At 36.7% G+C, this 26,649-nt stretch overlaps 1 protein-coding gene and 1 long non-coding RNA gene across 3 annotated transcripts in view; both read left to right on the top strand.

Moving 5' to 3' along the window:
- LOC308701967 overlaps positions 1-26,649 on the top strand; it is a 756,660-nt gene that overhangs the window by 434,425 nt on the left and 295,586 nt on the right. The gene's annotated exons all lie outside the window — the stretch shown is intronic.
- LOC308701951 (uncharacterized protein) lies at positions 15,577-22,207 on the top strand. 2 transcript variants are annotated; one of them, XR_014031537.1, is made up of 6 exons: positions 15,580-15,759; positions 16,600-16,932; positions 17,367-17,705; positions 18,063-18,196; positions 18,546-18,701; positions 20,855-22,207. XR_014031537.1 is itself a non-coding variant. In XM_081384440.1 (5 exons), exons 1-5 carry the CDS (start codon positions 15,708-15,710, stop codon positions 18,561-18,563), a joined length of 876 nt encoding a protein of 291 aa, XP_081240566.1. In that variant the 5' UTR covers positions 15,577-15,707; the 3' UTR covers positions 18,564-19,963. The 2 variants fall into 2 exon arrangements, 1 of the variants encoding a protein (XP_081240566.1); XM_081384440.1 differs by lacking the exon at positions 20,855-22,207 and having other exon boundaries at positions 15,577-15,759; positions 18,546-19,963.

Raw genomic sequence — 26,649 nt, 5'->3', positions numbered from 1 at the left:
ATAACTTCTGAAACTGCACTCTCAGAAATAAAGGTACAAGTGGTCAATGGGGCCGTACCTTTTCAACCAATTAGATACTAATATGTACCCATAAAGGAACAGATCACTTAAACATGAAAATTCTGTCATCATTTACTCACCCTCAAGTTGTTTAGGACCTGTATGAACAGTCTTCTGCTGAACACAAAAGAAGATATTTTGAAGAATGTCAGTAAGACAGTTTATAAGCTCCATTGACTTCCATAGTAGGGTAAAAAATACTATGGAAGTCAATGGGGCTCATCAACTGTTTGATTACCATCATTCTTCAACATATCTTCCTTTGTGTTCAGCAGAAATTCATACAGGTTTGAAAAAACTTGAGGGTGAGTAAATGATGACAGAATTTTCATTTTTAAGGAGTAAATAATGTAAATAATAACTTTTGTACCTTTTTTCTGAGAGTGTAGTTTCTGTAGTTATTTCCGACTCAAAGTATGTGATGTTTTCATTTCTCAAAGTAGTATCATTGTTTGATTTGAGATCTTTTTTGTCAGACATCATCATTGATAGTTCATAGTTTCTCTGTTGGCTTCATGTGAGCAGGAATGGAAAAAACACCTGCAACGGCATGCTTTTCACAGAAATGCTATTCACTCAGACTGACACCTTTGACATGCATTCACACAAACACGCTATTCACACCTCAGAGATGCTCTCACAAACTGCCATCAAACACAGACCTCCAGCAGGAGACACATGCCCATGCAGAAGCTGTTTGTCTACCCAACAGATCAAACCACATATCTGTGCAGAAGTGTATAAATGAATAAATGAGACCACATCCAGGGTTCACTTTGACTCCTTTTGACGAGTAGTTTGCATCTACGTTTTACACATTTGACCTGAAGAGTAACTCATGAAAATGGGTCACAGGATTTACATGATTAGTTTAAAGTCCCTGTATTATAATTAAGATAAATACTTTTAAAGATTTTAGGAGAGCATTTAATTAATCCATTGTTAATATCACACTTTAAACCCCTTCAGGATGACCCTGCTGTATGTCTGCTGTGATTTCCTAATAAAACATGTGGTGATTCTCAAAACCCAAACTCAACCATTGAGAGTCGTTGCAGGATGTTCTTAGTGAAATGATCACAATCTGGGTCTTGTACTCAGAAAAAGACTGAAGTTTGATCATCTTCTCATAGCGATTGGTGCATAAACCACACGATCCTCCTCTTCAACTTTCTGTAAAAAAAATGCATAACACAAGATATAATAATAATGATAATAATTGTGAAGTGATATAGTTTTTCAAACTAATAAGGCTTTCATAATCATCTGAAGGTGCTGTTGTGTGTGTGTGTGTGTGTGTGTCACGTTCCTGCTAGCACAAGCACATGATAACAAAGGTGAATAAAAAAAATCAAGTCTTTAATAGATATTCCAAAAGGCAAAAAAGGATAAAGGCAGATAAATCACCACCACCAGGCCAGCTGACAGTCTTGCCTGGGCCCGGGACGAGATTCAGGAGAATCATCGGGAGAATAATTCAGGAGAAAAAAATCTCCAAATGCTCCATTTGAAACTGCGGTCTTCCGACCTTTTACTATCATGTCAATTGATTTTGATTAATATGCGCGAGGGAGAGAGAGCAAGAGAGCGCTCTACGTGTTGTTTGAAGATGTGAGAGTGCGCGCGCTCTCAATTTTGATCAGTTGCCAAACCATTTTTGTGTTGGGGGTGGGAGGGTTCTTGGCCACCATTTCAAGGACAATTAGGAAGAAAACAAATAAAAAGCTTTTATGTAACTCAAATATTACATATATTTTCCACAAATAGGCCTATTTTAAAATTTGTTTACAATTTATTCCATAATTTAATGATGGCCCCCCTACACTGGGCCCGGGACAACAGACCTGTTTGTTCCCCCCCTATCGGCGGGCGTGACCACCACACATAAACTTATTTTTCACATCCCGTAGACGAGACCGGACGAACTCAAATGCAAGAGGGAGACTTAAATACAGGAAAGTAACAAAGGAAACTAATGAGGGAACAGATGAACAGAATGAGTTATCAAATGAGTAACCATGGAAACAAAGACAGCAAACATACTCAAACTGAACATAACTGTGACTGTACGCCCCTTCCCGGAAAGGAGTGACCTCGAGCCAACAGTTCCAATGAGGGATGAGGCTGAGGTGGAGGACAGGAACCAGTGAGGTGCAGATGGTGGGAGGAGCCAGGGAGAAGCCCGGAGGAGGAGGAGCCCGAGAGTCTCGCCGGGATGAAAACCCACAGCGGCGGCGATGGAGGGAGGACCATGGTGACAACTGAAGGCATTCACACACCGGACGAGAAGCGCTGCATCATGCCATGCCTAGGACAACTCGAGGTATCGCACACCAGACGCACACTTTCTCAGTTTATGGCCAGCAATATTGCTATGTTTAAGGACATTATGAAATTAAGATCATGTCTGTACTGTGTTATGATTGTACTGTACAATTAAATACAATAGTTGCTGAGTCTGCAGTCGGGGAACACTTTACCTCGTGGCGTCCGTTAACTGAATTAATTGAGAATCTCACCTGAAAATCCGATAACATCAGCAGTTTCCATCCATGGACCTGATTTCTGTAAATTAATATAAAACTAAATGTATCTTGGATACTATCATGGAAACTTTCCACTGGGACTGTCCCAAACTTTTAGAAACAGGCAGCGATAAGCCCCATTTTAAAAAAGCCCAATTTGGACCCAGCGGAGCCTAGTAATTATAGGCCAATATCAAAACTGCCCTTTCTCTCAAAAATCTTGGAGAAGGTAGTAGCTGAGCAGCTAACAGGTTTTTTAAGTAAAAATGACCTTTTGGATAAGTATCAGTCTGGTTTTAGAAAGATGCATTCTACTGAGACTGCCCTCCTCAAAGTGTCTAATGAAGTACAGATGGCTGCTGACTCTGGAAGGTACACTGTATTGGTTTTATTGGATTTATCATCAGCCTTTGATACAGTGGACCACAAAATACTGTTGAACAGATTGAAACAAGAGTTTGGTATTGTTGGGTCTGTTTTAAAGTGGTTTTCCTCTTACTTGAGTGACAGAACATTTTCTGTTTATGTAAATGGTATACTGTCTGATGCCACTCCACTCTTGTATGGTGTACCCCAGGGCTCTGTCTTAGGTCCACTTTTGTTTTTAATGTACTTTAGCCCTCTGGGAAAAATTTTGAGCCATTTTAAGAATGTGTCATATCATTTTTATGCTGATGACTTACAGTTGTATTGCTCGTTCAATGACACTGAGTTCCACAAACTAACAGATTTGTTGGATAGTATTTCTTGTGTAAAATCGTGGCTTGCTAGTAACTGTCTCCAATTAAATTCAGATAAGACTGAAACCCTAATTGTTGCCCCTGATAACAAAATCCCATCAATCCTCCAACACCTTGGTTCTCTGAGCTCAACTGTCCTGTCGAGCCTCAGAAATCTTGGCGTTTGGTTTGACCAGTCAATGTCTTTGGACTACCATTCTAGACTTCTGGTCAGAAATTGTTTTTATCATCTAAGAAATATTGCTAAATTGAGGTCAATTTTATCGAACTCTGATCTTGAGATGGTTATCCATGCTTTTATCTCGTCACGTTTAGATTATTGTAACTCTCTTTTCACTTATTTCAACAAATCTGCTTTAAACCGTCTTCAAATGGTTCAAAATGCCGTGGCAAGGCTTTTAACAGGATCTTGCAGAAGGACACACATCACACCCATTTTATCCTCCCTACACTGGCTACCCATCAAATTTCGAATTGATTTTAAAATATTAGTCTTAACTTTTAGAGCTTTGAATGGCCAGTCCCCACAATACATTGCTGATTTGTTGCTCCCCTACTCCCCAGGCCGTGCCCTTCGATCCTCTGGCCAGAGTCTTTTATTGGTTCCAAAGACTCGCTATAAAACCCGGGGTGACCGGTCCTTTCAGGTTGTAGCCCCCAGACTGTGGAATGCCCTGCCACTGTCCCTCCGTGTGGCCGACTCTGTCGATTCTTTTAAAAAGCAACTAAAGACACTGTTATTTCAACAAGCTTTTAGTTGACTGGGTTTTATTGCTTTTTAATTTAAATTGTATAATCGTAGTTTTATTTTGTATGATTGCACTTTGTAAAGCACTTTGTGATTGTATCTGTGAAAAGCGCTCTATAAATAAACTTTACTTACTTACTTACTTACTTGGATCACAGGGTGAAGTCAGTATATACATTAACGACGAGTTGAGACAAATATAATGTATTTAATATAAATATACAAATATATTTAATATAAAACTATGTAAATGGTGCTTTGTGGCCGGTGTGTGTACACTCCGTGAAAATAATGTGTTCGAATTTTAAAGACGCGGCGCTGCGCTTCTCGTCTGGTGTGCCGACCCTCTTGAGGGGGAGTGATAATCCGTATAGCCTACTGATACCCGTCGTCAGTCAGCAATATTCTGTTCTTGCATGGATATTTTGCTGTATAGCTAGTTAGCCAACAGTTTTAGTTTATTCATATTTTTTGGCTTATAATTTTGATTGACAGATGTTGTATTTAATGTAGCCTATTTTTCTTGGTGACATTTTTACGTTGTTGGCAGTATCATAAGACAAATAACAAATACAATTCTTGCATAGCCAACATTATATATTTGTTATACCAAATCACTCTGTTTCTTTAGAGAAATTTAAATGTGTGATTCTGGAAACGAGATCTAAATTTAGAGGGATTGGTCGGGTCAGGAAGAAAATCATTCTCGGATAGCGGGTGAACAGCGGAATAGAACCTAGCGGGGAGCGGGACGGGAAAAACAGTCCCGCGCAGACCTGTACCAACAGGGAGGAGCAAAGGCAGAGAAGTCAGGGCAATGAGCCGTGGCGGAGTAACGGGATCAGTGGCTGGAGGCGGAGCCACCGGATCCACTCTCTCCTGGGGGTAGCAGGCCCGAGGTGGATCTACATCGCAGAGGAGGGGCAGAGAGGCTGATGGGGGGCAGCGGAGATTGGGCAGAGTAATGAGGCGATTCCAGAAGAGGAGGCAGGAGAGGGAGGCCGGGTGGGACCAGCAAAGATAAAGGTAGGCATTCAGAGTTGGGCGGGATCAGCGCGGGCATGGAATCATCCTCTTCCTAAATCCATTCCTCAGAGGTCCCTGACTCACCCTCGGTGACGGGATTTTGGGCGAGGCTCCAATTCATCCCCCCGGACTCCACTCTTGCTCTCACGTTGACACACGATGGTCGGATCACACACCTGGTCAGACTCATATTCAGACTCAGTCGCTCCATCTTGCGCCGGCTCTTCATCTGCGGTGGGCTCAGACGTCGTGTCCATCCCACGAGGGTGTGTCAGGATGGAATCTGACTCAGAAATGGGGCTGGTGATGTCCCCCTCGGGACCGAGGATGAACTCAGATACTTTGTTCACCAGCACCCACTCCATATAGATATGTCACAGTTATTTTCAGTTTAGAGTTTGTTTTCAGTCATTGCCCTTTTCCACTTGTCTGAGTTCGTCATTTGTTACCATGTTTTCTCATTTGATCAGTCATTCTGTGACTAAAGTTCCCTTTGTTTGTTCCTTGTATTTAAGTCCTAGTGATTCATTTGAGGGTTTTTTTCCCATCTCGTCAGTGAACAGTTGTTACCTTGCCTGCATTCTACTGAGTTAAAGACTTTTAATGGATAATCATATCATTATATCATCTCAGTTGTTTGTTATCAACGGCCGTACGTGACAGAAGCCCAGACCAAAGACAAGATATTTGCGGCGTTGCAACAGTGTGAGGTTTATGTGAAAGATCATTATACTATGAAAGCCCATTTCCTCCACATAAGAAAAAAAATCATGCTCTGATAAAAGTCAAATTATGAGATTAAAAATTCAAAGTTATGTCATTCTAAGTCAAAATTAGTATTTCATAATTGAAACATTTTAAGTCAGAATTTCGACATTGAAATCTCATAATTTAATCTTTGTGATATTTTTTACTTTTTAAGTGATCATTTTGACTTTTAAATCTCATAATTTTGATTTAGTATGTCATATTTTTTTTTTCCTTATGTGGTGGAAATGGGCTTCCATATTATGCAGACAAAAAACACAAGCGCACACTGATCAGGATCTGAAATTATACAAATACTCAACAAATTAACAATAAAATGTCTCACCGATTTCTGTGTGTTTCTTTTGTTGAATGTCGTCTCAGCGTAAATAATCTCATCTGAACAAGTCTCAACTGTATGAACAATAATAAATGCATTAAAACAGCAAGATTAAAACTAGATCTGGTTCTTCACAACATATGTGTCATTATTAGGGCTTTCTAAGTTAACAGCAGTTTTTAAAAATGATATTAACAAATTTAATTTGCATTAGACCTATAACTTTTTTAGACCTATAACTTCCACATGCAAAAAGTTCCTAAAAGACTGTCATTAAATTTAGAGAGACACATAAATCACACATACATTTACACAAAAATGTGATTTTTGACAAAACTAAAGTCTTTTACATTCTTTGTATTTATTCAGCTTTTAGGCTCAACAAGCACAACAAAAGTCATCATTCATATATATTTTAATTTGAGCACCAGCTGCATCTTTGCACATGTAAGACTATGTTCAATGGAGACAGCTTTTTTTTTTTAAATTAAAAATAAACATTTCTGTTTTTGCATTTCCAGTGTTGATGCTGTTTGAGAAATACAGAGTCTGTTTTTTGTGCAAGTGAGACGAGTAAAGAGCTACATTATGTCATTTAAAGAAATAAACATGAATTCTGATATGAGTGTAATCAACAGAAATTTTCAAACACAATAACTACATGTTAGTTTGGTTTCAAAGGACAGTTAACTACAAAATTATGAGAATAATTTTAATTAAAAGATAAAATGGGGCTATTATTTGGCTAAAGTATTTAGAGCATATTTTCAAATTATTATTTGATTGGTTAAAAGCTGTATGTAACACTTGCCTTCTTTGTCAATTTTTCTACATTTCCTGCAGATCCAGAAGATCCAAAATCCAGCAAAAATCATCAGAGATCCAGCAGAGATCAACACTATCAGAGACAGTGAGACTGGAGGAGCTGAAGGAGAGAGTGTGTCTGGTGCTGTAATTGATAAAGAAAGAAGTGAATGCAATTGATAAAGAAAGAAGTGAATGCATCAGTCTGATCTTCAACAGAAGACAGAGATCAGGTCAGGAAACACACACATCTATCATCAGTGCTGTGGTACCTGCACATGTGTGACAGAGTGTGTTGATGTCCAGATGTGTGGTCTGGTTGCTGATGGGATTGTTCAGCACACAGCTGTAGGTGTTTTTATCCTGATATTCCACCTCCAGAGGTAGAGAGAGACTGATGCTGAGATCACACACACTGATGCTGGACAATACACTGATTCCTGCGTACCAGGAGAGAGTCGCATCACACACATTCAACACTGATGAACACACCAATGAACAATTTGATGATGATGAAGAACAGTGTGAAGAGTTACTGATGACAGGAACAGGCAGACGAGCTGGAAACAATGAGAGAATAAACAGAAATATGAACACAACAATTGTCCTCTTTAGGTGTAAAACATTTTGTGTTGAGTGAGGGTTTAGTGTGTTCATGGTCACTGAATGTATCTCAAACTATAAAATGATTAAATATTTGAATATATAAATAGAATATATGACCGTTTGGACAAATGATCTCTACTCACCATAGACAGAAACACTGAATGTTTTTGATGATTTTTTCGCTCCAGTTATCTTTACTTCATAAACTCCAGTATGTTCAGTTGTGGTGTTTGTGATGGTCAGAGATCCAGTTTGATTGTCCAGCTTCAGTCTGTCTCTGAATCTCCCATCAGGAACATCATCATATGTGGAGAAGGTTTGGTTCTTCTTTTTGATTTTAGCTATGAGAGAGTTGTTAGCTCCAAATGTCCACAGTATATCATGATATTTACGTATTTCAGTAAGATCAGTGTTTAGAGTAACAGAATCTCCCTCCATCACTGACACTGAATCACCAAACACACCTGGAGAACAAACAGATTTGAGAGATTAAGGCTCATGATGGTTTTACAAAGTCAGCCAAAGTTGAGGACATCCAGGGAATCAGCAGAAACACAATGTAAAATGTCAACTGTCTTTATAAACCGCTACCGTACAGAGACACTTTCAGAATCACACAGAGAAAACACAAATGTCAATTTTAAACAACACAACCCAACACACGGTAATACTTTGGATTTTCATACTAAATATTCCAGGCTATTTAATACATTAAAAACATAAATGCATAAACCCCAAGATATGAATATATATATTTATATATATATTTTTTTTAAATGTACTTTATAACTTACCAATCAGACTCCAGCTGCACAAACAGAAAACAAACATGCGAGACATTTTCTTCAGTTGTTCAACATGTGATGTGACAGCAGAACTGGTGTGTGAATCCTCCCACCGTTTAACACTCCTCACTCGCTGCATTTGCATACAGTTATAGTTCATCTGGCCCTTGTTCAGATTTTATTGTTCTTAATGTATTAATATTTTATATTTTTTATCAAAAGTCAATAAAAATGAGTATCTTTACACCTCTTTACCTCCTTTACCCCTTAATGGTTCATATTAGAATCAGAATGAGCTTCATTCGCCAAGTGTGTGCACACACACAAGGATTTTTTGTTGTGGTTTTTCATTTAGTGTCTAAACAGCACATATTAGCTCCTTTCAAAAGGGCACCGCCCCAATGAACACTTTCCTCCTGAGAGCGCAGTTACCCGACTGCTTTAAATGGATTAAAGTAAAAGAATATTGTGGATGAACTACATTTCATGGTAAAATGGAGCTTAGCTCTAGTTATTTTAAATGTGTTATGTATATTTATTCTCAATTTTAGTGAATTGAAAAACCAGAGTACAAATATAAAACCGTCTGGCTTCTCACAGTTTGACTGAAGTTCATCATCTGAGTCAAACTGAAAGAGTCTGCAGGTTTCTACAGAAATGAGGTTTGATCTGCTGGTGGACAGACATCTGTGACACTGGGCATTTAGTGCTTGTGTGTTTAGTTTGTAGAAGAGTTTCTTCCTGTCCTGATAGCTTTTCAGACTCTGTATGCCAGGGGAAAAAACAAGATGAGAAACTGTTTGACATTGTATGAGGGAGAAAAACAATAACAAAATGATCATATTTATATTTTAAAACGTTTAGAATGTAGTTGTTAAAGTGAGGGGCTGTGATGATGGAATCGATGCATTTAGTGATTTAAATGCTGATGTTATTGGAAACACCAGATGGCGCCACTCAAAAAAGCAATGACAGCAGAAAGACTTTTAATTCTAATAAACCAAATTAATCTGTGTTTAACTGAGTTTGTTATAATTATAACAGGCATCAGGAAGAAGTGCAGTGATTAGGCTGGTCTGTGTCTTATTTAGTTTATTATATTGGTTCTTCTTTGAGAACAACAGTAACTATAGCGCACCCTATCGGGTAAAAGTAGCATTATTATTAGAGAGATGTGATTTTCTGCTTTAGACATTAGAGAGCAATGATGTGTGTGATAATGTAAAGCACTGTGTATTCCATAATATTCTGTTTTCAGCAAGCTTAGATTATGTGATAGAGAACAGTGAAATGTGGGATCAATACAGTATTTATTAGTTAGTAGACTACATTTTCCATGTGTGTTAAGATAAATTATGATTAAACTAATACACAGCAACAACATTTCAGACATAACAATAGGCTTAATAACTTATAAGAGTGCATGCACAAAACAAAAGAGACAGAAGTTAAACATCCTGGCAGAGAATAAATGTGAACTGAGAGGTGTGAGCTCTTAGGCCTACTCCATAGATACGGTATTTGATCATCATTTTTGGGGGACATTTTCATACATAGCCTCCTCCTTTGATTTCTGTAGGATGTGAGGGACTGAGAAGTCAGGAACAAGGAACACAAACATTTTACTGAAAAATGGGTCTTTATCTGAACCCAAGAAAAAAAGTCAACTTTACAAACCCTAAACAAAATTTCTTAAAACAAACAAACAGAAACTAAGGGGAAAAAAACAGTCAGACAAAACCAACCAAACAAACTAAAACTGACCTGCTCAAATTCTTATTATTATTATTATTATTATTATTATGTTTTAATTGGCGGTTGGCAAACCATATTATTGGGTGCTTTACTGCCACCTACCGAATGGGAGTGTGGATCAGAAGATTTGGCAGAATGGTGGAAAAAATAAATATATATTAGCAACAACCATTATACTCGCTCCATCAGATCTGTTTCTTTCAAAAAAGTTTTTTACGTTTTTAAAGTGATGTTTAGTTTTAATTTTTCAAGTACTTCTTTTAATTCCTTCCTTTCCTTTTCATATACATAACAATCCATCATCACATGTTGGACAGATTCTGGTTGATTGCAATGTAAACACATTCCATAATATGTCTACCTAATAGATGAAGTGCCCTGTATGTCCTATTCTGAGACGGGTGATAATCCCTTCTTCACTTTGATTTTTACTCATCTCCCTTTTCATGCCAACAGAGCTTTGAATACTAGTCTTCCTGTCATTAATATCCCAATATGCCTGCCATATTTTTTGAGTTTGATCTTTTTTGATTGCTTTAGCCTCAGTTTTACTTAATGCAATCTGCAAATCTATTGTTGGCGATTTAAGAGATTGTTTAGCCAACATATCCACTTCTTCATTTCCTTTCACACCAACATGTGCAGGAACCCAAACAAACCATACACTCAAACCTTTATTATGTAATCTGTATATTGTTTGATTTATTTCGACCAGGGGTCCGTTCTTCGTACGTTGCTTATTACATCCGAGATCAAATGACACATCCAAGATGATATCATCGTGCGAATCATGATCTGGCTAACTGGGTTCTTCGAACACACTTGCCGGATATGATTAGTATAGCTGGATTGAGTTATCTGAGATAATTGCGCGTTCATGCGCTGGTTAAAAGGGGATATGTATCGATAGAAACATTGATCAGCAACGCTGCTATTGGCTGCTCAGCGTGGCCAAAGAGCGCGCTCAGTTTTTCTCCTCAGCAGAGCAAGAACTAATAGTCGAAGTTTATTCAGAATTTTAATGTTTAATCAAAACGCCAGGGAACACCTCAAAGTCTGCAAAAGCCAGGAGAGAGGGCTGGCAAAAAGTAGCAGACAATTTAAATCCTTTAGAAGTGGCCATGTTAGATGTTTTTATCACTTATTAGCCAACATTTTTGTATTTTAATAATTGCATAATTACTTTGTTCATTGTAATGTCAGAGTCACCACGCTAGAACATGGGAACAAATAAAAGTGAAGTACAAAAATATTCTACATAATGTTAATTTTTAGTTATATTATAGGCTAGTCTCTTTTATAAAAGGCACTGCTAAATAAATGGTTGTCTGTTTATAAAAGCAACCAAGAAAAAGGCTGAGAAAAAAAATAGAAAAGATCTCAGTAGCCTACACTGTAAAATAATTTTTGCTGAATTAAAATAAGGCCGTATAGTCATTTCAACTGTTAAATCTTCAGTAATGATGAATTGCTTTGACTTGTGAAAGTGAAAACTGATAAACTTATGTTAATGTAAAAATATTTTGCCATTAGTTATTGATCACATTTTTCCCCAGTGTTGTTCATTGTAATGACATTGTGTTTTCCTCTTTTGTGCACTTTTACATAATAACACTTGTGTCTGTTCCCAAGAAAGTGGTGGCTGAAATATGTGCAGTAAGTGGACATTTTCTAACTTTCCAAAGGAAAGAAAGTATAAGACTTTGTAATGTCCATTTGTTTCCATTGCACTGGACAGTGAATAAACCCTCTCAGATAACTGTCATATGGAGGAACTATACCTGCAAGTGCATAAATAACTTTACTTCATTTATACTTGTATGCTTTATGGCTGCAATATAAGTTGCAGGATTCCACATCTACAGAAAGGCCTACAGAAGAGTCTGCACAGACAGAGGAGACATAGGCCTACAGGTGGGCAGTGTATAGCCAACTTTTCCTTTTTATTTGTTGCATGAGGCATGTGTCTAATATCTCTTGTTGCAGGGACTTGACCACTGGCTTTTCTTTACAAAGAACAATTGAAATAAAACTCAAGGAACTAAGAATATTTGTCTTTTATTAAACATTTAATGAAATTTTTTTTTTTTTTTGGCAATGTTGTTTAATATGGCACATGCAACAATGTCACAGGCCCTGTCAGGTGTGCAACCCTCAGACTTCTCAGACACTGAAATCTTCCCTTTAGTTAGCCAAAGTTCATTTCATTGTGTGCCCTTGTCCTGGCTAGAGCTGCATTGTAACTGGTTTGGGTCAGGGAATGGGATCATAAAACACCTGTCTGCAGGCAGGAACATGTCATAATCACCTATGAAAAAGGTGTTAGGATCAGCATAAGTGTATGTAATACAGTGAGATTGATGTTTAATTGTGGAACTTTCCTTACCACTTGCAAATAATGTGCATAAATGTGAATCTCTGAAAATTCTTAAGTCATGCACAGATCCTGGCCATTTTGCTTTCACATTTGTGATATGGAAGATTTTAGTCAACTGCCTTTTTTTTTATTTGATATAATATTACTAATCTGGAATATTAAGAATCACAATAGTAACTGGGCTGCACATTTACATTGTGAATCCCCTTTCTGTTCACATAATCCCCTTTATTGAGGCCTTGATCTGGTACCCATCACGTTAGTGAAGCCTGAGTGACATATCTGTAATCGGCATGGTCATGATTGTATGATCTTCATAAAAAATTACGATAGCCTAAAAAAAAAAAAAACTGCTTTACAACATTGGTGGCTTGGAAATGCCACAAAAAAAAAAAAAAAAAAAAACTGCTTTACAACATTGGTGGCTTGGAAATGCCACAAAAAAACAAAACAAAAAAAAAAAAAACCTAAAACTGTTTTTTAAACATAAAAGCGACAAAAAACGACAATCTCACGAATCACGAGAAAAAAAATATATATCTCAGAAAGTGCACTATCGCGCTGCGCTGGACTTCCGTATCAGCTCCGCTTATGAAGCCGTGATCTAATCCTGTTTACATGAAATAAGCCTGCTCCCGAGCAGGTTTAAGTTTGCGCACATGTTGCTATGACAGCAAGTCCAGGATGAGCGTCGAAGAACCAAACAATCCAGGATCATGCCAAATCGCCAACAATCAAATCCAGCTAACTGAGTTAGCGACGTACGAAGAACGGGCCCCTGCTCAAATTAACAAAGTCAACAGCCAATAAAGGAAAGGATGGGCCCAAATTAAGAGGGAAAACAATTCAGCTGTACATTCAACATATAACCTTAAGAAAATCGAATTAAACAGAGAGATATATTCAATACAGATAGAGGAAAGTAAAATGTAATTAAATACCATAAATATAAAACTAAGTAAATCAATTAATAAAGACATCAACTTTTCTTCCACCCACGGCAACCCCCAGCGAATGGTATGTCCGGGCGGAACCAATAACTCTTAAATTCTCTGTTCCTGCCGGACTCTAATTTTCAATTTTAATGGCACTTCAATGGGTGGAAGGCGTTCATCCTATGGATGTAGTGATTTGCTCAGACTCATTCAGCTTTAATGAGTATAAACAGTGGAAAGTCAGCATCCAGGCAAGATATCTTGTATGAAACACTACGAAATCTGTACAGAATATACATAATAGGAGTAAACGTTTCATTTTTATGGGTTCCAGCACATTTGGGGGTAGAGGGTAATGAGGAGGTTGATCAGTTAGCAAAGAGATCTCTGAAACGCAATGTAAAAGACATGAATGTATCACTGAAGTTAAAGCAATAATGAAATCTGCTCTAAACAAGATGTGGCAACAGAAATGGGACAAGGAGACAAAAGGTAGACATCTGTAGCCTATAAAATTCAAAATAAAGTTGGGGTTGAGAGAAATAAATACGGAAGCAGAAAGGAAGATTCCATAATATCTAGGCTTCGAATAGGGCACACATGCCTCTCTGTTTATCATAGGAAAAAGAGAATCTGAGAATTGTGATAAATGTGGCTTGTCAGAAACAGTTGAACATGTGTTGATTCATTGCACAGAATAGCCTACAACAGAGAAAGAATCAATTTTACAGAATCATTACGCTACGTAGGTAGGCTAGTAATACCGGTACATTGTCAGTAAATAGCATATTTCAAAACGCACAGAATGAGACAAGGGTTTATACTGCTTTAATGAGGTATCTAAGGGAATTTTTTTATCAGAATTATTTTATTATTTGCTTCACTCGGTTAACGCTTCACACTCCTGTCCAGTTGGTGGCGGTAAATGCACCTTTTAGCTGGTTTACCAACCGCCATAAAACTCCGAAAGAAGAAGAAGAAGACTCTATTCGCCTGCAGCCAGTGGGTAAGCGTTTCATATTAGTTTGAAGGTACCCCCGGGAGCCGCCATTGGCTAACAAGCCTTCACCTGCTGTTAGCATCCCATTGACTTCCATTCATTTTGGCGTCACTTTGACAGCGAATAACTTTACATCTGAGGCGTTTAAAGACTCTATTTGTCCATTATTTATTTCTAAAGAAACACGACAATGTATAAAAGGCTCCATTACCTTGTATCTTACGTCATGGCCCCGTAGAAGCAGTTTTTGTAAAAGTAGGCTAACGATTGCGTCAAAACCACGCGACTCTCTGGAAATTACCGTAGAGACAGGAAGAGAAGCTCGCGGGCAATTTGGGGGACGCGGAGGCATAAAGTCCGATAAAGTCAAAGGAGAAGCCCATAGAGAGTCATGACGTTGCTCCTGCTCCTAGCTCATGGACAGCTCCTTCTCACACTCTCCGTCTCTGCAAGATTCGGAAGGGAATGGTTCCGATTTCGCTTGGCACGGCTACTAGAAAACTTACAACTGTCAGGCAGGCTGCTCACGTCACATCCCCGTCGTCAAGCTCAGTTTGAGTCTGCGCAGTACGCCTGGCAATCAGGAAATGACTGCTTCTAATGTGCTTCAACTTCTCTCCGTTGAAACCTATGGGGTCGCTGTGTCCAGTTTATATACTGTCTATGCCTGCAGCGGACCATGTGAAGATCATCGCCAGACATCACCGGTAACTCGAGAAGTCTAACTCAAAATAGAATTAAATGTAAATAACAGAAACAACTAAACTAATTTGCTTGCACTTCAAATCACTAACAATGTATATAAAATTTGTAAATGTAAACGTTTGCAAACCTAACAATAAAGAATTAATGAATATTATTTCGTGTGGTTATTATTATATTGTGAATGACAAAATAGGTAAGTTCTCATAAAGATCATTCTTAAATTAATGCTTGCCCTTCGTGTAGATGAATGTATTAGTGCGCGCGTGTGTGTCAGAGAGAGAGATGGTGCATCCACATTACCGCTCTAGTGCGGCCACCACTGGGAAAATACAGTCAATCAGGAACCTTGGCAACAGTTTAAAAACATTTTAAAAATATAAAACAATTGTCTCCAATTTTTGGAGGAACTATCCCTTTAAATACGCCATCATCGCATTGCATTTTGGGAGGAAGTTTCACTTTAACAGCTGAAAGAACTGCGTCGTCATAAAAGCAGAAGAACATAACTTATAAATCAGAATCTGCATTCATTTTCTGGGGGAAATGTGTTGAAAATGAAGCTTTTCATTAATTTGTTGTCGATGGTCTTGTTTTTACCCGACAATGGTAAGTATCCTTCTTCCAGTGCTGCACCGACCAATTCATATGACCGCAACCGCATCCGTAACTTCAGCGGAAGGGTGCAGACTATACCAGAGTTGCATTATTGATCGATAAAACGAAAAATATCCAGCGGCACAGCGCTCACACAAGTTTCAGAGTCAGACCAGAAGTCTTAGGTAGGAGGTGAAGACGATACATGTGTTACAGCAGACCTTATTAAAGTCGCGTCACCAACAGTTTTTTTTTTTTGCGTTATTTTCTTTTGTTTGATGTAAACAACGAGCTATTTGAAGAATATATCATGGATTTTGATAGGATTTACAATATTTAATAATACCTTAATTGCTAAAAATACAGGATCTGATTATTTATTGAGATTCATTGTAAACTATGTAGTTAACTAATGTAACATGGCCTACAGTCAAAAAACACTATAGCTTATGAGAACATTCACTTCATGTTCATTTTGTAACAAATACTTATAGACAGAGTGTGGATATTTGATGTCAAATATACATTTTATTTGACTATTCAAAATAAACATAAAAAAATAAAAAATACTTCTCACTTCAAAAGACACTGGTAACACTTTACAATAACGTTTCGTTTGTTAACATTAGTTAACTACATTATTTAAAGGGGTAGTTCACCCAAAATTGAAAATGTCGTACATTTTCTCACCCTCAAGTTGTTCTGATCAGTGAATGTGTAAATCAATGGTGTTCTTCTGCTGTTTGTTTCTGTGCATTTCATATCCAGACATATTTCTGTACTCTAAGTCTTCATGATATGTAGAAAAAACTTTTTCAAGGCATTTTTGTTTGGATTATGTTTCTAATCCAGGTGTGTCTCGTGTTGATAAAGAAGTGTCAGTGTCAGTGATGGAGGGAGATTCAGTCACTCTAAACACTGGTGTTGAAACAAACCAACAAGAAGATATTAAATGGTATTTTAATGACACTCGTATAGCTCAAATCAGTGGAGATCTCAGCGATATCTGTACAGATGTTCAGTGTAATGAAGGCACTGAGAGATTCAGAGACAGACTGAAGCTGGATCATCTGACTGGATCGCTGACCATCATGAACACCAGAAACACAGACTCTGGACTTTATGAACTGAATATCATCATCAGCAGCAGCGACAGTGGAAAAATCTTTAATGTTACTGTCAAAGGTGAGTCATTAGTGAATGTTTAAATGCAGTTTATATTTGTTTAAAGCAAAGTGTGTTTTCTATATACTGTATAACGTACAGTATATAGATCATCTCTTTACTGTGCAGTTTATATAATTATCTCACTTGACGTCATTAAACAGTTCCTTTCGATTTAAAACTAAATCATCTATATTGGAAAGCTGCTTCAACAGTTAATAATCGGCAGCGTTTAATCTCACCATTTCTGGTCAACTACACTGTTATTATCTGTTTAAATGAGGATTTAAAGTAAAATAAGTATATCAGGTGTGTTTATACGTACAAACCATGCATAAATATATATTTTTTCAGATCTAAAGTCAGAGAGGTCATGTTCACAGTTCTCTCATGTTGTGTAGTTTTAGTTTGTTTTCAGTAATAGATCCTCCAGCATCTGTTGGTTTGTGTTTCAGGTGTTTCTGCTGCTGAACGAGATGAAGTGAAGAGAAAGACAGTGAAGGAGGGAGAATCTGTTACTTTAGATCCTGGTGTAATAAAAAAAACAAATGATGTGATGACGTGGTATTTTAATGACATTCTCATCGCTGAAATCACTGGAGATCAGAGTAAGATCTGTACAGATGTTCAGTGTAAAGAGAGATTCAGAGACAGACTGAAGCTGGATCATCAGACTGGATCTCTGATCATCACAAACACCAGAAACACAGACTCTGGAGAATATAAACTACAGATCAACATCAACAACAGCTTCAGCATCACTAGAGTGAAGAGATTCAGTGTTTCTGTCATTGGTGAGTGTATAATTCAGCCATTCAAAGCATTTTCCTTTGAGGAATTTAATGAACAATTCAATATTTTAAATCAACCCAATAAATAGGCAGTGGACTGTTTAAAAAAAGTGAGCTTTGACTCAATGGCACTTTAACTAATGTTATTAACATGAAAAATGCAGTTTTCCTGTGAACAGTGTTTCCTGTTGATCTCTCAGTGTTGATGTTGTTTTAACTGCTGTTGCTAAAGACAACAGATGAAGCCATTAATCAGTTAAATAACTCATGAACAAAGTAGAAAGGTGTAAATATCCATCAATATCATAATCATACTAGATTCACTCTCACTCTCTCGTAATAATGTCTGTTTCTATGTAGATGTTCCAGGTTCAGGTTTGTCTTCAGGAGCTGTAGCAGGAATAGTTGTTGGTGTTCTGCTGGTGTTTACTGCTGCTGCTTCTGGTGTGATTTACTATCGTCACCGCAGGACCCATGCACCAGTACCACAGAGAGTAAGTATTACATACAGCTGATTTAACAAGATAGATGAGATTTACTTAGTTATTATCCTTTCTATTTAACACTACAGAAGCAGATATTCACCGGTGAGGCAGACAAAGCGAGATAGCAAGCGTCTTAGCAATTTAGATGTGATTATTGAAATCACTATCATTCAAGTTTCTATTACTGTGGTGCAAAAGATGTAATGCAGTTTAAGACGGTGTTAAATATTGATGAACTGAAATCCTCTGTATGAACAACAGAAAAAAAAACACAATTCTAAGTCTGTAGTGTTTGTGTAAGTGAAACATCAATCCTTCTCATCACTTTAACCTTCTCTGAATCTGTGTTTTCTTACAGGAGAATGATGACATGTGATGACTCACCATGTGATCCGCATGACGTTCGTTTGAGGAAGAGGACGCATCCTTAAATCAGAGTCAGACTCTCAATTTGATCCTTTCATTGAGAGGCACACTGAAGAGAATCAGGAAATGATGGAGAGAAGAGGATCAGGTGAAACTCTCATCACTCACGAGTAATTGTTACGATTCCTAGATTTCACTAGTTGTTACCAGTGAAAATTTTAATGATTTAAATGATAAACTAACACATTTAGGGCCAGATTAACTAACAGTTTGTGTCAGCGCAAACCCTCTTTTGGCGATAAAAACCTTCTGTCAGGATTTACTAAAGACACGCAGTGAAAAATTAGCGCTGTAAAGGTGTGGACGGTTATTTTTGCGGCTGAAATGATCACATATGTATTTGTAGGAGTTTCCCTTTCAGCAAAATTTTTGGGAAGAGACTATTTAAATGAATCACTCAAGGTGATTTACTAAGGTTTGCACTCGTCAATGTACTGGTGTGTGCGCCATTATTAACCACCCAAAAATAGCACGTCTTAAACCAGACGCTAGCTGATAGATTGTGTTGGTCTTTATGGAAATAATCTGACTGCGTCTGTGTTGTTTAATTTGTGTGTTGTCAGTAGATCACGCGCAGACCTTTACACTCCCATCGGTGCTATTTTGGAATTGCACTCTCACGCTAATTTGCCATTTAGTAAATCTGCCTGTTAGCATATATGAGCAATAGAATAACTACTATCGAAAGATCAGCGAGAGCTTTATTATTATGTTTGTCTTGTTTTCCATTAAATCCATATACATTTTGTTAAAGGGTAACTTTAACATTTTGATAGTCAAAAATAGTCGATCTCCGAATGCAACGTAACAGGGAGGAGAGTAAAGCTCAGTTCCATATAAATTCATGGATAATTTGTTGTTTTTTCGTTAGTGAAAATCAATATTGACCTTATATTTGAAAAAGGATCCTCATATAAGAAACAATACTAAAATTCAGAGTCAGTTCATTCGCATTCGGAGATCGACTATCTTTGACTGTCAAAATGCCAGTGGACACAGCTACAGTGAGTTGTTCAAAACCTTTCTTTTTAGTAAACTCTGCGTACACAATGTTCTCAATGCTGGAGTTCATATGTAGAGCCCCTGGTGATACTTCAAGCACAGTTTCATGTTGTGTCGAGCCGCCTTAGTGTTTGAAAAATAGGGATTTTTGATGCTATCATAGAAATGCCCCAATAACTCCCATTCAAAAAGCAATTTGACCAAAAACGAAAATACGGTCAGTCGTTACCATTCGCTTTTAAATGAATGTTCGCCTCGGGTAGATTCACAAAAAGACCCTAGGTTGTATTTTGGCGAGAGTTACCCTTTAAGAAGCAAAATTACTTCGGATAAAGGTCTTGTTTTCTGAAAGGAGAAAAAAAAAAAGTTACATTAAGTGAGTCTCCCAGTAGGGTCTGAAACTTAATTCAAGAAGAACAGATTTGACAGATATTTCCCCTTATTTTAAGGATTAACACTTAATTTAGATTTTTTAGGAGTTAGATACTGTTTGCTCCTCTGTTTTTTAGTACATTATAAAACAGTATGCAATAATAACACATTGAGTGTAAATTATTATATTTATTAAATAAATGCCGCCTTATTGGGACAATGAAGCCCTCCGTACACCTACCCGATAAACACTTTATTATAAAATAACTTTTTTACACATATTTTCTTAATATTTATTGAAAACAAACACCTTTCCAATCTGATAGGTGATTGGAAAAGCAAGAAGAGGTAAAAAGGCAGCTAAAGGCAGATTCGAACTCAAAAAGTATTGCATCAAAAAGTATTTACAACGTGTCTTAGCTACACACTACGCCACTGCTGCTGACAGGTTACAGCCGTTTTTGGGCTTTTCTCTGGCCCAATCAGACAGTGGTGGGCGGAGTTAGTGTAAATACTCTCCGCCAGTAAGGCGAGCTGTTTGCACTTAGTGTAAATAAACACTCCATATAAGGACACAGGGAGATAATCAGAGAAACTCAGTAATCAAACAAGCGGGAAAACTAGAACAAATGAAACATGCTCGACACAGAACATGACCCTTACACAACTTTTAGATATTAGTTGTGGAAAACAAGACAAAAATTCAAAGTAAGAAAATACATTGTATAACCACAAGTGTTCTTAACAGTCTGCATTTTTTATACTGTAAGTGTTTTTACTGGAATTGTTGCTGTAACTGGAAATGTCTTGTATCCATATGTTGTTAATGTTTCCAATTTAACCACTAACTCTAACCCTTATGCACAGAAAACAATGGTTGACCAACTCTGAATAGCATTAGCAGAGCATGTCCAGCAGCGCCTCTGGACCAAAACCTGCCTTAATAATCTTAGAAATTCACTGATTTATCTTATGTTGAAACACTTTACTGGGAGCATTTATTGTATTCAATGGACTCATATATTATACAGGCTGCATTAAAAGTTTTTACTATGGCGTTAAACCTGAGAAATACTAGATGTGATGTTTGTCAGCAGGACTGTTACAGCACAATGCACTAAGAAAATTGATTGTTTTATTGTCTTTAAGAATAATTTGTATCTGCTGGTTTTTTTTTTGTTTGTTTGTTTTTTTGTTTTTGTTTTTTTTTGCATGTGGGGAGATGAAGACCTGTGGTTTTATCTGTGACCTGTGTGTTATTTGTCTGTTTTTTCCATCTTGTGTCTTTTTCAGTTCAGCTGGGATTGTTTGTTAAAATATTGTATTTTGTGTTTTTCTTGTAGAATATTATCACTGTTTGATGAAGACGATTGCCCTTACTTTATTACTTTTTATTTTTTGTATTTGTATTTCATCTGCTCATTGTAATGTAAATAGCATATCAGTAGAGTTGTCTCGTGATATTTTTATAATGTCAGGTAAATGTTTTAAGAAACGTGATTTTTTACCATAAATCAGATCGAATTTTAGACAAAGACATAAAACTTTTCTTTAATGAAACAATAGCATTACATTTTTAAGATTGAGTCTTTGTATGTTTACTGTATGTGATAATTAACATTACAACGTGATTCTGTGTCTCTAAAATATTTTTGTGTGTGTTTTCAGAAATAACCATGGACTCAACTATAACATTGAATCTAGGAGTTATAAATTATTTCCATAAATATGGAATTTTTTTCACTTATGCACTAAACTTTCACCAGCATTTTAACTATTACACGAGACACCACTCAAATAAAACTCTTAAACTCTTTAAAGATCTCATTAAATCATGATTTTATAGTTGGAACCATATCAGTTGTAGGCTAAATATGAGGGGAAATATGATTGCATGGTCAGTTTCTGTATGGTTTAGCAATGCATAATTAATTTATGATATATGAATCTGGATGAGGGTGGAATGATGTACACTATTGTTCAAAATTACCCACAAGACGTGTGTAGCTGTTTGTCTGATGAGTGAATGTGTAAATCAATGATGTTCTTCTGCTATTTGTTTTCATGTTACATTATGAATCAGACATATTTCTCTACTACCTACAATCTTTATGATATGTAGAACAAACATTTGCATCGTACTTTCTTCTTGTGTTCTGTGTGAATTACTATCACTGCAATAACTATCTGTGAAAAGATGTATTAAAATACGCATGTTCTAATAAACCAAAGAAGTCTGTCTTTTTAATTGAGTTAGTTATTATTATTATAAACAGGCATTATGAGGCAGCGCAGTGATCACTTAGATGTCTTATTTACTTCATTATAGTGCTGTATTAAAGGCAATTAACTAATCATCTAATACCATTAAACATTTTAAATGTCTGTAGGCCTAATATATGTAATATTTTATTAAAATGAAGGGCTTGTTTTGTTTGTTTTATTGAGAGCTTGCAGAACAAGAGACCAATGATTACAACTCTTAATTTTTATTATAAAAATGTGTCATCAAATATCAACAAACATACAAATTATATCGAGACACTCATTACACAGAGATCATCGCCCTCTAGCGACGAACCATTGAAATGTCGAAACAGTTCTGACGTAACGAAGCCTCGTTTGCTGAAATCACGTGATGTTGGCAGTTTGATAGTCGTTCCGAACCACTGAATTTCATAACAAATGGTACTTTTGACAAGTCTTATGTTTATTAACACATTAGTCTGTTTTCCTGTGATCATTGTTTTCTGTTGAGTTCGCAGTGCTCTGATGCATTTCCTAAGAAAACCAACCAGACGGAGATATTGAAGCAAATGATATAAACTAAAAGAAAAAAAAAAGTGTAAATATCAGTCAAAGGATATTCTTGCTCTCTAATAATGAAGTCTTACTGTTAAGGTTTCATTTCTCTCCGTCATGTCTATGTGCAATATGTTTTTGTCATCCATCCATTAAAGAAAATCCAGATAAAACTTCTTAGTATTATTTATTTTGTTCGTTTACATCTCAACACGCTGGTATAACATCAGCGCCCGAGGGAGCAGCAACACGTACTAAGTACTCAGTACTGAGTTTTTACATTCAACAACTTGAGTCAAAATAAAAGTCCCGTTTGTTCACACATGCGCACAATGAACTCTTGCACATTTTTGGCATATGATACAATACAACAGTTGGTATAATCTAAAAAATAAATAAAATAACAGCAAGCTACATAACAAAATATAAATTATATGTTTAATGAGAACATATAACTCAACACTTACTGGTTTGGAATTACATGAGGGTAAATTATGACATAATTTAATTTTTAGGTGAATTAACCTTTTAATATTGAGTCAGTTTAATCAGTCACATGATGGCAGAACCTTACACACAAAGACAAAACTGTAACAATGCTAACATCACCAAACCCAAATGTCTGAGAACAGTCTTACAGCAACAACAACATCGTTTCGATCCTCAGGTCTTCATCAGGCAGAATGAGTGAACAATTGTGCCTGATAAAGACCTGAGGGGGTCGAAACATTGCTTGAATAAATTATTGTGCGGACTTCACACTTCTTTATTTGTCTGTATCATTCAGTTGTCCTGCACCTGCGCCCAATCTGAGTGTTTGGGATGTGCACACCATTTTTGTATTTTTGATTCTACAGTGAAATATAAACATGGGTCTAACCTTGCTATAATTGCAAAACATTCGTTTTCGTATGTCAAATTGAAACTGATTTCACACAAAGGACTTCACAGAAGATCTTGCCTGTTTGTGCAAGTAATGTGGTCAATGTTCACGGCATCAGTGATAGATGCTCCAACTGGAGAGTAAATGTTGAAATTAACTTGAATTTCATGTTGAAATGAACTTGGATTTTGCTTTGTCACAGAAAATGCACTGATTGGGAAACAAGAACGAACACCTTCTTGGAGCTCCTTCAGATTGAATTGACAGAGATTTGACATGGCGCAGAGAGTCCTTTTTCAATGATGATGATTCTCCAGATGTAGAAGCCTTTGACACTTGTAAACAATTTATTTTCCCTGTAAAGCTTTTATAGCAGTATTGGTGATAGCCAATTGTATCCAAAGGCAAGTCCTCTAATGTTAATGGAATCTGTTCACAAATATCCATCATGCGGTGAACTGGCTGCTCGGATATCTCGGATACTGTGTAGATATGATAGCTTCTTGCTTTCCGAAAGCCTGTGATTATAGTAAAAACTGTTGAAAAATTACTTTAAGTTATGACTACAAAGGTATATCTTAATTATAGTTTCAAATACTTACTGAAATTGTTCCAAAAGAGAGAGCAGTGTGAGATGGCGATCTGCAGGTACCAAGCAACGGACACCAACTGCAAAGCCCCAACATTCCCAAACTGGCAGTTAGTCAACTTTTTGGACCTTTTTGGAATTTTTTCTGTAGTTTATTTATTTTTTTTTTTTAAAGTTAACCCTTTATAGGGCACTCATTGAAATACTTTGAAATTCAAAATTTCAACCATAGAGTGTTATTGGAGGATATTATAAGACTTCTAAACATTTGTGAGATTTTAAAAAAATATATTTTTTTAGGTTGGAAATCAAGGGCAATGAAGTTACCATATATGGTTCCTCGCCAGTCTAGGGTAATGTTTTTCCCTTAAAAACTGTATATATAAAAATATAATAAAAACACATAAACTTGTTAAAAACATAAAAATATTTATTTAGTAACATTTTAAATTATTATTAGGAACATTTTAATTAAATTATTATTAGGAACATTTAAAATTATTATTAGGAACATTTTTAGGGTTATTATATAGGGTATTCATTTATGGTTTGTGCTCCTAAGAACATCTAATATGATTCATGTTTTATAAATGCACATTTGTGCATTTATAAATGTTATAAATAAATGTATACATTTATAAAAGATCTGTACTACTGATCTTTGGTATGGTCAAGTACTGGTGGTACCACTTATTTTAGCAGTAATAAGTCTCACAGTAAAAAAAAAAAACACCAATACATGGCATTTAACTATGATAAAAACTGTTTCAAGGGCATAAAACTTACACATAAAGGGCAAATATACAATAAGAAGTGCAAAATATCATTATAAAATATTAAAACCTGTTAGGGTAAGGTTTAGGTCATAAAACTGACCAAAACCACACATATTTCAATATAGCTATGGCTTGAAAATGTCTATAAATGTGTTACGTTTCCCACTGAATCACTTTATAATGTTATTCAAACCTGTGATAACATCCAATGCACTAGTGAATACTATTTTCCTACGTTATAATCATAGACTGTGGTTATAATGCATTATTTGTAGAAAAAATACCCTAGTATGGCTTTTCTATACGCATAGGGCGTATGTCCAAATATGGACATTTGCTAATCTTACGTGAACAGGGCATGATCAAATATGGTCTCACCATTTTTCATGGCACAAATATCAATACTTTTAAGAAATCTATGCAAACAACACCTATCTCAACATGTTGCACAACTATTCAACCATAGAATGTGTAAGTTTCATCAATTCATCATTTTTTGTTTTGAAGTTATTAGCGCTGATACGGGAGTAGGTAGTAGCGCATAACCTCACTTTCCAATATCCGGAACGACACTGAAGTTTGAAATGTTCCGCGCAACTTCTGATTGGTCAGATGCCATCATGTGACTATCAGTGACGTAGCCTGATCTTCGCTGATTGGCTAGGAGAAATCTATGCGCTCATATGACAACGCAAACAGGCAAGGGAGCAGTGTTGCCAGATTGGGCGGGTTCCCGCCCAATTGGGCGGTTTTGAATTTGATTGTGCGGGTAAAAAAGGGTTTGGGCGGGTGGACAAAATTTGGGCTGGTTTGGGATCAGTTCGGCGGTTTTCAAACATCTACATTTTAAAGTCTAATTGGTTAAAAAACTAAAATAAAGTGTGCATGTAGTCCATAAAATCAGTCATCATGACATTACTGTACACACACGCCCATGCAGAGTCAGCTGGCATTGGTGTTGACATCACCGACGAGCACGCACTTTTAGCCAATCAGCGATCAGCAGGCAGATGCGATTGAGCGCGATAAGTTGTAGCTGTATATTCAAGTGATGGCTAATGCCTCTACTAAGTTGTATGTACACAGTAAAGAGTGAGATAGTGAGCAACTCTAAAAATGTACACGTGGTGGGAGATATCGATGGTGACTACTCTGAGAGGAGAGCACAGTTATGTCCATGGTCATGTGCACACTAGCCTAACTGTACCAGACATCGTCAACTTTACACCGTCCAGACTGCACTATACTCGCCCCTGACACCTGCTGAAAAAGGTTTGAATCAACGATGAATCAGTTTTGACTGCTAAATTCTGCGTTATGTTCTGCATTGTGTACTTTCCTAGGGTTAAAGTCATCGGTTCATTTCTTGATTGCCGTTTTGACAGTGTCCATCTGGACATTTTAGTCATATTGGCTAATTCTCCTTAATTATTGCCGTTTTGATCTGTTTTCCTGGATTTTTTTTTTTGATTTTTTTTTTATCACTGTTATTTGTTTTAAGGAGATACAAATTGTGCTTATCAACCTTGAATGACATGGTAATGAAATTATATCATATTATTTTGGCAGTAAAATTTTGGGCGGTTTTTTCTTGTAGTGGGCGGGTTTTGGT

Source organism: Scardinius erythrophthalmus (genome assembly GCF_964197995.2).
Source record: "Scardinius erythrophthalmus genome assembly, chromosome: 14".
Lineage (NCBI taxonomy): Eukaryota > Metazoa > Chordata > Actinopteri > Cypriniformes > Leuciscidae > Scardinius > Scardinius erythrophthalmus.
The sequence above is the reverse complement of the archived record's forward strand: the minus strand, read 5'-3'. Positions and strand labels throughout refer to the sequence as shown.

What these genes read in the sequence shown, in the direction of transcription:
- LOC308701951 (XM_081384440.1), top strand. Translation starts at nt 15,708, where the DNA reads ATGAAGCTTTTCATTAATTTGTTGTCGATGGTCTTGTTTTTACCCGAC. An exon ending in CTTGTTTTTACCCGACAATG is followed by an intron (nt 15,760 to 16,599) that starts GTAAGTATCCTT and finishes TTTCTAATCCAG; the next exon opens with GTGTGTCTCGTGTTGATAAA. An exon ending in CTTTAATGTTACTGTCAAAG is followed by an intron (nt 16,933 to 17,366) that starts GTGAGTCATTAG and finishes TTTGTGTTTCAG; the next exon opens with GTGTTTCTGCTGCTGAACGA.